General features: G+C 33.3%; 1 protein-coding gene across 2 annotated transcripts in view; it reads right to left on the bottom strand.

Annotated features, from left to right (window-relative positions):
- Positions 1 to 1,817: 1,817 nt before the first annotated feature.
- LOC127706806 (nuclear transcription factor Y subunit alpha-like) overlaps positions 1,818 to 15,886 on the bottom strand; it is a 35,331-nt gene continuing 21,262 nt past the window's right edge. The window contains exons 5-9 of one of the 2 annotated variants that reach the window (XR_007984579.1): positions 10,784 to 11,496; positions 7,861 to 8,016; positions 7,225 to 7,347; positions 4,081 to 6,663; positions 1,818 to 3,934 (exon numbers count right to left, since the gene is read on the bottom strand). Coding sequence is in view for 1 of the 2 variants with exons in the window: in XM_052211492.1 (XP_052067452.1) it covers positions 6,571 to 6,663; positions 7,225 to 7,347; positions 7,861 to 8,016; positions 10,784 to 11,496 (1,085 nt within the window). In the remaining variant the exon portion in view is untranslated. Of the gene's footprint in view, positions 6,664 to 7,224; positions 7,348 to 7,860; positions 8,017 to 10,783; positions 11,497 to 15,886 lie in introns of both variants that reach the window. The other variant, XM_052211492.1, reaches the window with a different exon arrangement.

The following is a 15,886-nucleotide window of genomic DNA, read 5'->3' as shown; positions in this document are numbered from 1 at the left end:
TCATTTTGATACCTTGCATTATAAATAACGAAGTTATGACCCCTTAATTTTGCATTATTTGTGTTGTAACTGCTGTTTTGTTCAATTTTTTCCATAATTTATAAAAGCTTTCCACATTATTAACCTTAGCACCATCCCTGCTCCAAAAATTTGTTGTGTCCAAGGATTCAGTATTATAAACCATGGTGCTTTTGGTTACAAAACATTTTGGATCTTAGGTAGCAGCTATGGTATAAAAGCCTTACAGCCCTGGAAAATCCACAAACTCATTGTATTTTAACAACATCTCCAAAATGTGCAGACTTTGGAGTTTATAATGTAATCAAAAACAAATTTTGGTTGGCCAAATTCTGGTGTGGAAGCGTAAATTTGGATTGGCCAAAACCTGAAAGTTTGGGTTTGACAAATCATATTGCAGAAGGATACATTAGTTCACTTTTCACTAAATATGGGCTTGAATTTCAACTTTATCAAAAATTATCAAAAATGCATGTATTAAAAGCCTAAATGCCAATCAAAACAAATATCTTAATACAATATAAAAATAAGAAGATCTGGTATGATTGCCAATGAAAAAACTTTCCACCAGAGACCAAATGATGTAAAAGTTTGCAAATATAGGTTACTGTACTGCCTTCAACAATGAGCAAAACCCATACTGCACAGAAAGCTATACAAGTCCCTGATGTGACATATGAGAGAATGAAAAAAGTTCATTATAAGCACCAAAGTACAGTAATCACATTTTGGAGATGTCAAAAAACAATGTTTTGTGCTTTTTTGGGACCTAAGTTTTAGGATAACCTTGACCCCTACTTATGATCAAATATGTTCTCTTAACCAAAAGGTGCCAAGGGTTTATACTGAATCCCTAGACAACAGTTTTCTTAATCAGAGGTAGGGATGTAAGCAAATTTTCCTGTTCATAATTATGGAAAAATTGGACCAAAATTGATGTTTCAACACTAATAATACACCATTAAGGGGTTATAACTTTGTCACTTGTAATGTGATGTGCCAAAAAGAGTAAATTTATATTAATAATAATATCACAACTATTTAAATGTGAAATGTGTAGTATTCTGGCCCAATTAAAAAATATTAAAATCGAAGGGCCAATTGTAACCCTTTGTTAACCTACTCCTTTGTGTTGGCTAAAATCATGTTGCAATAAACAGCTGCGCCATGAGCGCATGATACGCAGTTGCTTTTTCAAAGAATAAAGTTCAATAACTTCTCAATGTCATATCAGAAATTTATGAAAAACTAAAGGGAGGTTATCATAATAGATATAAACCAGTCACCAATGTTTCATGAAAACTGCTCAAAGCACTTTAAAGATATTGTCTGAAAACTGGAAAATCCCCCTTTTTTTAATGAATAAAACCCCACAACTCGGAAACTTAAAATCTAAAATTTATAAAAAACAAAAGGAAGCTCTCGTCAATAGATATAAACAATTCAACAAAGTTTCATGCAAATTGGTTAAAGCATTTTTGAGTTATTGTCCGACATGTTGACAACAGAGGGACGGACAGACAACAGTATACCATAATAAGTCTCGTAAACAGGCGTATAAAAAGATAAAAATTTGGGTTTGTCAAATCTTGTTGCTGTGACCTTTGACCTATTGATCCCAAATCATTTCTTCCTCACACTGGGGGCATTATCAAACCAAGTTTGGTAATGATATTGTTTATGAATTGATAGTTTATTCCAGAATCTGGACGTCATTCATTGGAGCTTGGCTAAAAACAAGATGGCTGACTCATCTAACTTGAAAAACAATCTATAAATGGTCTAAAATAAAATAATCATTTCTAAATTATATTTCTTTATTTTTTCAACAATACATTAATTATAAATAAGTTCATTTCTGAAAACAAACACAAATCAATTTAACATTAAAATGATAAAATAAAAGTTTAGAAAAATAGTAAGTTAATCAAATGGTTTCTGAATTTTTTAGCCTTTTTTAAAAAATGACCAGATTCTGAGTGTTTCACACTTTTTTTTTACTTTAAAAAATACCCGATTTTTACCTTAGACTAAAAGTATTTCCTTCATACAATTTCAACTGAAAAGTCTCTATATTTTATTTTTTTAGCAAATTTCTGGACTGATATGTTTAGCTCTGATATAACACTGATAAATAAATTCTTAGCTTTTTAGGTTTACATATATTTTAAAGCAAGTATGCAACTCACCCCCTTTTTTATATGAATTTGTTCTTCAAGTCTATAGGTTTGTGGTTGATTTCATTCCCTCTCCAAAATGAAATGTTCTTTTGTTTAAAACATTTCGGACCAATCACAATGTTTTGGTGTATGCATTTGAAAATATTATACCCACAATGCATCAGATTCTCAAATTGGTAACTATGGTATTGAGCCAACATGATTCAGTTCATCTTAACTTTAAAAAAAAACACATAATCCTTAATAAACAATATTATTAACAAATAATGCATCTAAGACAATTAACATTTATTATTTTTTTTTGTCTTTATAGAAATAAAAATACATGTAGTATAGAAATGCAAAAAAAAATAAGTTTTTGCACTTTAAAGAAGGTTAAAACAATGAGATGTAAAATTCTCTTATGCTAAAACTATTTCAAAACATTGTAAATGCTAAATAAAGCTGACATATATAAATAAAAATAAACAAATAACAGATAATATAAACAAACAATACAGATCTATTGTGTACAATGTGTACTCTCTCTGACCAATTGAACTTGGGTAAAACACATATAAATGAGAAACTGAAAAACATAAGTTGTCTCCCTTTAACATAAAAATAAAGATACAGGGGTTTGATTTGACAAAACATCCACTAAAGATCAAAAGGTTAGAATAAATATGGTTACTGAGGATACTGTTGCCCTAAAACACAGGAAAACTTCATACAAGTGAGAGGTATAGCTAGCTATAAAACCAGGCTTAATCCAAGGAAATGTCTGTACCACGTCAAGAATATGACAGTTGTTGTTTTCCATTCGTTTCAGGTGTTTTAAGCTTTTGATTTGGCATTTTGAATTTTCCTTGGAGTTCGGTATTTTTGTTATTTTACTTTTTTTTTGGGGGGGGGGGGTCTCATTATTCTCTGTTCTTTATATTTAAGCAAAGAAAGGGGGAGTCATTATTCCCTATTGTGTAAACCCAATCCACACCCTTGTATAGCATGTATCTCCTTTTCATTAAATTTAGAATTTAGATTTTAACAGTTCTTAAAAATTATCATATAAATAACTGCTCTTAAAAAATTCTCAATGAAACTTGCCATTACCAAGCAATTTGCCCATCAAAGCTGTGGTATTTGCTATAAGTATCTTACAACATTTGAATGCCCCTTTGGTATCTTTCACCTCTCTTTTACCTTTTGATTCCACGTCAAATATTATTTCTTAATTACACAAAGATGAGAATGAATTTGTTCAAAAAATACATTGCACAGAAATATAAGTTATCACCAGGCTTTCAATGATTTACAAAAATGATTTTAATCTGTGGCAGTTTAAACATATACATCAAACAAAATAGACATCAGAAGTTTAACACAGCATGTGTCTATTGACTATTGCACACTATAATTATTTGTTAGGGTTCCATGACAGTATTCTATATAATAAACAAATCTATGATGATGCTATGATGTACACAAACATGATTATTCTATGGAATTATAGTGTTTTTGGCTTAGAAAAAAATCATTAATATGCTGGATTGATATTATAGTATCACACATTTTATAATGGAGAAGGTATGATATCATTTAGGGTCAAATTTATCCTTATATCTAATGTTTTTCTTACTTTCTTCAATTTACAGAATTAAACATTGGATCTTTGTATTTGAATAAAACACTGCACATTTTGTTTTTTAATGATGATAAATTCAGTCAAATGGTGAAAATACACAAAATCGTAACTGCTTGGCTTTCACATTTTGTACAGTATGTACAGTATAGAGAATAGTACTTGCCAAAAAAGAAATTCACACATGAAGTGTGTTTTGTAACGATCTGTTCACTGGCACCAAAAGATTCATATGCTCTTATATGTCTTAGTTAATTGAACCAAATTAATCGGGAAATTTGCCAAGACTTCACAAATCTTTCTTATGACTTTAAATCTGCCCAAAATTGGCGATAACTCAATGTATGTAAATAAGGCATGAATTTAAACCAAATAACCCCTGAAATTTGCCATTATTGCTTTTATAGACTTAACAATTATGACTTTTAATAATATCAGAGTCAAATAAAAATGTGTCATTAATGTTGAAGATTTTAAGTCAATAATGATGTAACACAACTTTTCATCTTTGATAAATTTACAGACTAAATAAGGCCAAAATTACTTCTTCTCCTTTGTGTATACAGTAAACGAAGATGAATTATCAGCCACACATGGGAGGTAACTCAACATTTAAAATAAAGCATGAAGATTTCTTTAAAAAATGGAGCACTAATAGAAAAATTATAGATATTAAATAAAATGGTGTCCACTATTCATTCCCCTAATACCATGTTAGAAGTTCAATCCTTAATCAGTTGGCAAAGGATTTTCACCTGTGTCAATATTTTAAAGATCACATGCCATTTAGTTTCTTTTATAATAAGAATTAAACATACAAGACAGTGGAAAAATAAGTTAAAGTTATGAACTTGATTTTGAGTAGAATCCACAATGCATATCAGTGGGCAGGAGGAAATGCCATAATCCATGTTTGCTGTATTGTATTTGAGTAGAACATAAATGGGCTTCCCACAATGCATAGCAGTGGGCAGTAGGAAATGACAAAATTCATGTATGCTGTAGTGTATTAGAGTAGAACATAAATGGGCTTCCAACAATGCATAGCAGTAGGCCGGAGGAAATGATATAATCCATAATCCCCTTTGACAATATATCCTTCTGCTACTTATTGTTACCCATGTAGGAATTGTTAAATCAATTTTCATCATAATTTTTATCTAATGCATGTACCCTGCTGTACTTCAGTGTCAAGACCACCAATTCAAAGTAAAAGTAGTCCTTCCCTGACAAAAAATAGTGCTTTTCATTGTTTACTTAAAATAACTAACAAATTTGCAGAAATAAAACTTTTGGTGAAAGAGAAATATAATTATACCATTTTGAGCCAAATTTACTTGTACATGATTTTGCATTAAAAATTCAGGTCTACTCCATTCCATAGAATACTTATTTAGGATTTCCCGAAAACTGGTGGTTATTTTTAGTAGCAACTGCTTCTGAATGGTGGTGGTATACTACACAAGACTTTTAACATTGGTGGAAAACTGGAATTTACAATTCAGGATATACCTGGCTTTTATGGAGTTAAACTAATTAAAGGTAAAATATTTAGAAAGCTGTGAAAATTGAAAAACTGTGGTTGATTATATGGGGGTTTTGAATTGGTGGTCTGACACCTACTTTCTTCTTTTATTTTCCAATTACCAACTTATTTAAAAAGTTCAGAATCATCTGCAAAGGGAAACAACACTTAATTTAGGACAAACTGTACCCCTGCCTATATGAGTAAACTCATCATAGATAAGGCAGTGGAATGAACATAGTGTATTGTATGGGGTCTGAAAATCATTTTTATTTCAAAAGTGCATTACACATTTATGGTTAAAATGGGTCTGTAAAATTGCTGAGTATGTATAATGAAAATGCATTAAAGCTTTTAATTATTACATCAAAACCAACTCTTTCCATAAGATTTATATAGACAGGGATACAGTTTTGTTCCCCTCCATGTTTCAGGTATATGACAAAATGAAGAGGTGGAGGTCAATGAGACAGAAACTCAACAACACAATAAAGTCAGACAAAAGAAGACATTTAGTTACTTCAATAGTTCACCAAATCTATTTCTCTCAGTTATTAACTTAATAATCACTGAATTTGTAGCATTTTTGACAAAACCAATAATATACACTCATTTTGATAGTCAGCATTAATAAATACTTCAAATAATTGTTTTCCCAAACTGAATAAAATACAGATCCTATGTCCAAGCTTTGCTTACCAGAATCTGAAAACACTTCGTTCTAATTTCTGTTTAAAAGACCTTTCAGGGTTCTCTTTTTTTTATCAGATAAATACACAAATTTGAAGCCTTAAATTTCATTGGCTGATGTAATAATTACCAGAACAGAAAGTAAAGGGGAGCGTTGTCAGATCCTTGTAAGCAAAACTTAAGACACAGGATTGTATTTAAATCAGAATTTTTTTTTTCCTGTAATAAGAAAAATTCCTACATACATTATAAATATACATCATGTACTTAATATAGATCATTTCCTGGAATAAACTTCTCTACCTCTGTATCACAGATAAGTGTCCAGCTATCAATAGGCTACCGTCACTGTGTCCGTTCCCCTGTGTAACCAGTAACCTGAATGTGTCCAGTCACAACAGATTAAGGCAGGTTTCATACAAAAAAAGTCTCGTTATAGCTAACTGTGTTTGGTTAATATGGCACATGACTGGATATATATATATACCCCACCCCCCTTGCTGCCATCTGTCTCATCATTGACGGTCTTATCTCTGTCAGCTGTTGTCTTCACTTATTTTTAGAGGTCGAAGGTCACTATCCTCAAGATTCAAAAAGTCTGTAACAGCAGATGCATCAGTTATTTCATCCTAAAATTTAAAAGGTCAATTTTTAAGTTCATCCTAAAATTTAAAAGGTCAATTTTTAAGTTAATCCTTAAATTTAAAAGGTCAATTTCAGGTCAATTTCAAAGTTCATCCTTAAATTTAAAAGGTCAATTTCAAAGTTCATCCTAAAATTTAAAATGGTCAATTTTTAAGTTCATCCTAAAATTTAAAAGGTCAATTTCAAAATTCGTCCTAAAATTTAAAAGGTCAATTTCAAATTTCATGAAGTTATGAGGTTATATACTGTAAACATTCCTATGTTTGTATTTCTACAGTACCATTAATGAGCAATCTGTTGAACATTGGTAAGCAGCAATACAATAAATACTGAATTTCAGAAAGCTCTGATTTATAGTTCCAGAAAAAAATGCAACGAAATACCATAGGATGGACGGACACACAGGAGAGGTAAAAAAGTATACCCTCCTCAGTCTAAGCAGGGGTACAAAAATTCACAGCTTCAAGTGTTTTCAAATTAACCGTAAGCTGTGAAATAAAAATTTTATTGTGAGCAGAAGATAAAAAATTAACATTTAAACTTACAGATTGTTCTGATTTGACGTCATATCCTTCATCATTGGGTTCTAGTTTTGTCGTGAAGAATCGTCCTCCATCTCCCCGACATCTCTGCATTGCATGTTTATGCCTGGACTCATGCAAGTATTTCTGTAAAACATAGCATTACATAAAAATAGGGCAAAAAATAAAAAATTGAGAATAATTGGCAAAATAATATAAATAGAGAAAACTGACCTAAACATTTAAGAATACAAAAATGAAGGATCCCCATTCAGACCCTCAATTTTCATGGGAATGATTCACATTGCTGATTTTTCAAAGGTTACTGAAGAAAGCTGTGTATTGTATGAACAAGTTTACTCCAGTGTCCTGTCATATTGTTTTTATATTAGGAAGGGGAGACAAATCACTAACATAACTTATTACCTATCTCTCCTTGGGTATTTTGTCAACAACCTCTGTCTACGTGTCAGTGTCCTGTGATATTTTTATATGTAGAAGGGGAGACAAATCAGTCTAACATTACATGCACTAATTTCCTGTCTCTCCTTTGGTATTTTGTCAACAACCTGTAATCTTTCGTAGCCTGTCTACATGTCAGTGTCTTGTGACATTTTAATATTAGGAAGGGGAGACAAATCACTAACATAATTTTATTACCCTTCTCTCCTTTGGTATTTTGCCTTGAGCCTCTAGTTTTGCCCTAGCCTGTCTACGTTTCAGTATCCGGTGATATTGTTTAGCATTGACATAGAGAGGTTCCTCTTCATTGTTGTCATTTATTGGCATTCTCTGTAGATTGGCTCCATTCAAAACCTGCAATTAATTCCAACATTCAAAGCAGGGAGTTTAAAAGAAAGTAACTTGTTCGTTGTTCTAGTTTAACCAAGTTTGTCAGACAAAGACCGATGTCTCTTATTGTACATTGTAAAGTTTTCCTCTGAATGTGACTTTCAGATAAGGAACAACCATACAAATTCCAGCAGCATACTGTAAATTCAGAAATTATTGCGAGGTTTTTATTATTGCGAATAATGCGACAAGGTGAGTATCGCAATAATTAGAACTCGCATTCAGATAACTGATACAAACATCAGTATGCAGATTTTCCTGAAATCGCAATAAATAGTCTCACATTTTTGTCCATTCTTCAGAAACCACAATAATAAATGCATGCACATTCCCCAATTTTATGCAATAATTTCTGAATTTACAATAGTTTAAACCTTATTCACATCAATATATATGTAACATATCTAATACTGTTATATGTTTTTAAGTTTGCTGTTTTGTTTTTTTGTGTATACCTTACTACATTTATGTTTTCATGATTATTTGTGATTGTACAGATATTACAGAAAAAAACATACTTGTGAGCTGTTATTAAGACATATTTTTGCTGTACACCAAATATCATATTTCTGTATTTCTTATTAATTTTAATTTCTTTCTTCCTACTTTTTTTAAAATATAGGTTATTCTTTTTTCAAAGGTTCTTTGGAAGCTATATGAATGTCAAAATTATCAATAAAGTATGATAAAATTTATAAAAATAAAAATAAAAAAATTCCAGAAGCACCATGGGCATGTGTGTATTATTTGACAGAAGCACCATGGGCATGTGTGTATTAGTAAGGTTACAATCGTTATGGATTTGACAGAAGCACCATGGGCATGTGTGTATTAGTAAGGTTACAATCGTTATGGATTTGACAGAAGCACCATGGACATGTGTGTATTAGCAAGGTTACAATCGTTATGGATTTGACAGAAGCACCATGGGCATATGTGTATTAGTAAGGTTACAATCGTTATGGATTTGACAGAAGCACCATGGACATGTGTGTATTAGTAAGGTTACAATAGTTATGGATTTGACAGAAGCACCATGGGCATGTGTGTATTATTTGACAGAAGCACCATGGGCATGTGTGTATTAGCAAGGTTACAATTGTTATGGATTTGACAGAAGCACCATGGACATGTGTGTATTATTTGACAGAAGCACCATGGGCATGTGTGTATTAGTAAGGTTACAATCGTTATGGATTTGACAGAAGCACCATGGACATGTGTGTATTAGCAAGGTTACAATCGTTATGGCTTTGACAGAAGCACCATGGGCATATGTGTATTAGTAAGGTTACAATCGTTATGGATTTGACAGAAGCACCATGGACATGTGTGTATTAGTAAGGTTACAATAGTTATGGATTTGACAGAAGCACCATGGGCATGTGTGTATTATTTGACAGAAGCACCATGGGCATGTGTGTATTAGCAAAGTTACAATCGTTATGGATTTGACAGAAGCACCATGGGCATATGTGTATTAGTAAGGTTACAATCGTTTTGGATTTGACAGAAGCACCATGGACATGTGTGTATTAGTAAGGTTACAATAGTTATGGATTTGACAGAAGCACCATGGGCATGTGTGTATTATTTGACAGAAGCACCATGGGCATGTGTGTATTAGCAAGGTTACAATTGTTATGGATTTGACAGAAGCACCATGGACATGTGTGTATTAGTAAGGTTACAATCGTTATGGATTTGACAGAAGCACCATGGGCATGTGTGTATTAGTAAGGTTACAATCGTTATGGATTTGACAGAAGCACCATGGACATGTGTGTATTAGTAAGGTTACAATCGTTATGGATTTGACAGAAGCACCATGGACATGTGTGTATTAGTAAGGTTACAATCGTTATGGATTTAACAGAAGCACCATGGGCAATGGTGTATTAGTAAGGTTACAATCGTTATGGATTTGACAGAAGCACCATGGACATGTGTGTATTAGTAAGGTTACAATAGTTATGGATTTGACAGAAGCACCATGGGCATGTGTGTATTAGCAAGGTTACAATTGTTATGGATTTGACAGAAGCACCATGGGCATGTGTGTATTAGCAAGGTTACAATAGTTATGGATTTGACAGAAGCACCATGGGCATGTGTGTATTATTTGACAGAAGCACCATGGGCATGTGTGTATTAGCAAGGTTACAATTGTTATGGATTTGACAGAAGCACCATGGACATGTGTGTATTAGTAAGGTTACAATCGTTATGGATTTGACAGAAGCACCATGGACATGTGTGTATTAGCAAGGTTACAATAGTTATGGATTTGACAGAAGCACCATGGACATGTGTGTATTATTTGACAGAAGCACCATGGGCATGTGTGTATTAGCAAGGTTACAATCATTATGGATTTGACAGAAGAAACCAATTTTTGAATCAATAAATAATTTGTTTGTTTTGATAATGAAGACTTTAAATGTCAACTTCAACTTCATAACTGGTCAAAATCCATACTGGACACCAAATAAAGAAGAAGTGACCTGGACCTTTGACCTTTGACCGAAAAATTTAAGAGGTTTGTATTTTCCCAGGAGCCTTCTGTGGATACTTGATGTTAAATTTAATGATGGATGCTGGAAGTAAATGTAGTTTCTGTAACCTTGAACGTTGCTTTTAGATTAGTTAGTGTCAAGATTAAAACACAAATCCCTTTTTTTGCCAAGGCTTTGTCAGCAAGAAAAAGTTGTATTTCTTAAATATTTGTTACCATAATTTGTTGTCCACCAGAAGACATCTGAATTCCTGGCACCTGTCCAAGTTGTATGACCTGAGGTGTTCCCATAGTGTTTGATGTTCCAGTAGACTGTCCAAGTTGTATGACCTGAGGTGTTCCCATAGTGTTTGATGTTCCAGTAGACTGTGTCATAGATGGGGAAATAAGGTTTCCTCCCTGTGTTAACATGCCACTTTGAATTACCTGACCTGACTGAAATACAGATGGTGCCACACCTGTCTGTACAAGCTGTGGCATAGTTCCATTCTGTATGATCTGTGGCATTGCCGACGAAGATGAACTGACGGGAATTACTTGCCCATTTGCCTGAAAGATCTGTGGCATGGCAGACGAAGTTGAGCTGACAGGAATAACTTGCCCATTTGCCTGAAGGATCTGTGGCATGTTCGAAGAAGATGAGCTGACAGGAATAACCTGCCCATTTGCCTGTAATATCTGGGGTGTGACAGGCGATGACGAACTGGCAGGAATGACTTGCCCATTGGCTTGTATGATCTGTGATAAGTTTACTTGTCCTGGTGTCTGATTTAATATCTGTGGATAAGTAATCTGGTTCCCTGATGATAAAAACTGTGATAGAGTTGACTGCAATGTTTGTTGCTGGTTAAATTGTGAGGTTGTCAGTGGTGAGCCATTATCTTGGTTGATTTCATTAGCAGAGTCTTCTGTGGTAACAGGTGTAGCGTCTGTAATATTACATTATTAAATAAAATTGTTATAAATGGAGCAGCATCAATAAACTTGAGAATGTAAACGGGGACTGTGTCAAAGAAACAAAAACCTGACCAAAGAGCAGAAAACAGCTGAAGGCCACCAATGGGTCTTCAACACAGTGAGAAAATCCTGCACCCTAAACAATAATGTATACTATTTCAGCGAAAATGGACGTCACACTAAACTCTGAAACATATAAATGAACCAAAATTTAAATCAAGTCTGACACTAACATTGATGAATAATCTATATCTGATACGCTGTACAGTTTAAATTTCAAAGTTTCTATAAATACAGTATCTGTTTGCACAGTTTGATTTTTCACATTTTCATTCGTCTTGTCTCTTATTTTCTTTAAACAGGAAATTTACTGAAAGGTGTTTTCTTGCGATTTGAACTTGATCGCAAAATATAAAGTGAAAATAAATGCAAGTCCGTCACAAAAATGTTCTACTCTACAGCCCACTTTCAACAGTATTTCTAATTGTGAAATTTGCATACTATTCTATTAGGCTTTCATACAGTATAAAAAGGTATAAAATAAATTTTTTTTATTTCCTCAAAGTGGACGGGTCAAATGACAAAAATTAAAATCCCCCTCAGTTGTAGTGTAGTTGCTAATAATCTATTGTTTTTGACCCCTAATTCCTTAATGATTTAGGCGATAACCCCCAATATCAATCCCAACCTTCCATTTTTTGGTATGGAACCTTGTAATATAATTTCATAGAGATCCATAGACTTATACTCAAGTTATTGTCTGGAAACCAGAAAATCCTAGTTTTTTGGTCCCTTATTCAGCCCCTAATTCCTAAAAGATTTGGGCCATAACCCCCAAAATCAATCTTCCCAACCTTTCTTTTGAAGTATAGAACCTTGTGGTACAATTTCATAGAGATTCATAAACTTATACTGAAGTTATTGTCCTAAAACAAGAAGAATGTTTGTTTCTGGCCCCTTTTTGACCCCTTATTCCTAAACAATTCAGACAATAACCTCCAAAATGATTCCCAACCTTCCTTTTGTGGTTTGGAACCTTCAGGTACAATTTCATAGGGATCCATAAACTTATACACAAGTTATTGTCTGGAAACCAAATGTCTTCGGACCACCATGACGTCTCTGCTGATGTCATTACATTATATGACCGCAAAATTTTGCAGTCGAATAAAAAGCCCTCACAATCATAACTTACAACTCATCACCATCAACAAAACAAGATGTGGAATTTGTGCCAATGAGACAGTACCCCAAACACAATAAACAGCTGTGTTAAGAACATATGACACACCCATTTTTTGCATATAAATAACAGAGCATGTAGAAATTGTAAGAAAAAAATGGAATTTTTAGAAGGTTTTCAATCAAAAGTCAGTAAAATGGCACTGTAGAATAATTTGCATGAGGATATCCTAAGGTGTATAAATAAGCCTTAAATATGACTGTTAAAAGTCCCATAACTCTGGACATCAGACCAGAAAATTTTTCAAAATCATAAGTGAGCCTAGAGGCCTATATTCATCAATGATCCCAACAACAGTATAAAGTTTGTAGTAATTTGATCCAAGATTGATAAAGCTATTGCTATACATGTGCCAAATCACTTTAAATCTGACGTTTAAAGTCCCAAAACTCTGGAATAAAAATCAGAAAAATTTTCAAAATCAAAAGGTATCATACTTTTACCAATTCCAACAATTGAGTAAACGTGAAAGTTTCAAGTAAATCTATCCAAGCATACTAAAATAAGAGTTGAAAATGTGACAATTTCTGCCATGTTGACTTATTTATTGACCTATTTTGCTGAACAGTTTTGCTATTTATAATATCTTTTTACCACACCACTCTGTAGGAATTAAAGTAGAAAATCTAGCTATTAATAGTTGGACAAATATTAAAGTGAACAGGATTAAGTAGTAAATTCTGTTTTGTCAGGGGTTCAAATAAGCGGTGGTCTGAGGTGTGTGATCTACCATTTTTCGGGGTTCATACCTTCTTGTCAGTATTTAGCTACACCCGACTGACCATGCTGACTTTCGTATTTTGCAGGTAAGAAAAAAACAATCCAAAAGAATTTTGAATAAAATCTATAAATATAATCTAAAAAAATGTTACTTTAATGAAAGGAAACTTATGTGTTTGCTTAAATTCTTTACAACTGATTTGATGTGTAGTCACATGACTGGTTGTCATATGAGACATCAAGAAACCCGAGAATATATTATAAAACATAACTAGTAAACAGTATGAATCTTTTTTATTTTGGGATGACCTCTTCCAAAAGAAAACCTGATGAAACAGGTAATACAGCAGGGGTGACTGATGAAATGCAGCCCAAAAGACAGGATCTGACTGAAGACCAAAAATATGACAGAGAAAAGCGAGAACGTAGGTTTTTGACCCAACAGAAGGTTATTAGTCCTTGGCTGAATTTTGATGAGGCAACTGGTTTAACACATGTTTAATGTCGTGCAAGTTTTATGTCAAATATCCCACAAAAATGCCTAGTTTGTGGGACAACAACCTATAACTTGAACCCATAAACAAGTCACCCATCTTGCCAAAAACAGTGGTTAAAAGAAACTGGCCCCAAGTTTGAAAACAAAGTGGAGCTGTTATCTGACACAAGGGTAGGCCAGTGTGTTCTTAAGCAGCAATTGAAAGCAGAACAATTAAAAGATATTTAATAAAACAAAGAACAGAACTATATGTAGCTTTAATAGTTATACCTATAATTAGCCAAAAACATTGCATGCATGGTTCTTTTCGGCTTTTAGATATTAGTATAAACAATAACACATGCTGATTGCTTTGGAAGGGTAAGCATTTTCTGTTTTCATAAATAGTGGACCTTCTAAGAATAAAAGAGGGCCTTTCAGTCATTTTGGTCAAAGGTCCTGGACCTTCCATTGCCTAAAGTAAATTTGTTTGTCTAATGATTTAATTCAATATGCAGTGAAATAATCAGAATGGATAAGGTGGGCAATTACAAAGACAAATTTAATTACATATGGTTTATTCAAATGATTCAATCTGGTCAGAACCTGTTTGAATGCGTACAGAATTAAAGAACCTTAGTGAGCGCGCTCACATACCCCACGTCCCCACATTGTCACTGGAGAAATAAAATAACTGTAAGAAAAACTAGAGGCTCTAAAGAGCCTGTGTCGCTCACCTTGGTCTATGTGAATATTAAACAAAGGACGCAGATGGATTCATGACAAAATTGTGTTTTGGTGATGGTGATGTGTTTGTACATCTTAATTTACTGAACATTTTTCCTGCTTACAATTATCTCTATCTATAATTAACTTGGCCCAGTAGTTTCAGAGGAGAAGATTTTTGTAAAAGATTACTAAGATTTACGAAAAAATTGTTAAAATTGACTATAAAGGGCAATAACTCCTAAAGGGGTCAACTGACAATTTCGGTCATGTTGACTTATTTGTAGATCTTACTTTGCCGACATTTATCGTTTTTTACAGTTTATCTCTATCTATAATAATATTCAAGATAATAACCAAAAACAGCAAAATTACCTTAAAATTACCAATTCAGGGGCAGCAACCCAACAACGGGTTGTCCGATTCATCTGAAAATTTCAGGGCAGATAGATCTTGACCTGATAAACAATTTTACTTCATGTCAGATTTGCTTTAAATGCTTTGGTTTTTGAGTTAAAAGCCAAAAACTGAATTTTACCCCTATGTTCTATTTTTAGCCGTGGCGGCCATCTTGGTTGGTTGACCAGGTCACGCCACACATTTTTAAAACTAAATAACCAAATGATGATTGTGGCCAAGTTTGGTTTAATTTGGCCCAGTTGTTTCAGAGGAGAAGATTTTTGTAAAAGATAACTAAGATTTACGAAAAATGGTTAAAAATTGACTATAAAGGGCAATTACTCTTAAAGGGGTCAACTGACCATTTCGGTTATGTTGACTTATTTGTAAATCTTACTTTGCTGAACATTATTGCTGTTTACAGTTTATCTCTATCTATAATAATATTCAAGATAATAACCAAAAACAGCAAAATTTCCTTAAAATTACCAATTCAGGGGCAGCAACCCAATAACGGGTTGTCCGATTCATCTGAAAATTTCAGGGCAGATAGATCTTGACCTGATGAACAATTTTACCCATGTCAGATTTGCTTTAAATGCTTTGGTTTTTGAGTTAAAAGCCAAAAACTGAATTTTACCCCTATGTTCTATTTTTAGCCGTGGCGGCCATCTTGGTTGGTTGACCAGGTCACGCCACACATTTTTAAAACTAGATAACCAAATGATGATTGTTGCCAAGTTTGGTTTAATTTGGCCACGTAGTTTCAGAGGAGAAGATTTTTGTAAAAGATTACTAA

This window comes from Mytilus californianus, unplaced genomic scaffold, assembly GCF_021869535.1.
Source record: "Mytilus californianus isolate M0D057914Y unplaced genomic scaffold, xbMytCali1.0.p SCAF_6, whole genome shotgun sequence".
Lineage (NCBI taxonomy): Eukaryota > Metazoa > Mollusca > Bivalvia > Mytilida > Mytilidae > Mytilus > Mytilus californianus.
The sequence above is the reverse complement of the archived record's forward strand: the minus strand, read 5'-3'. Positions and strand labels throughout refer to the sequence as shown.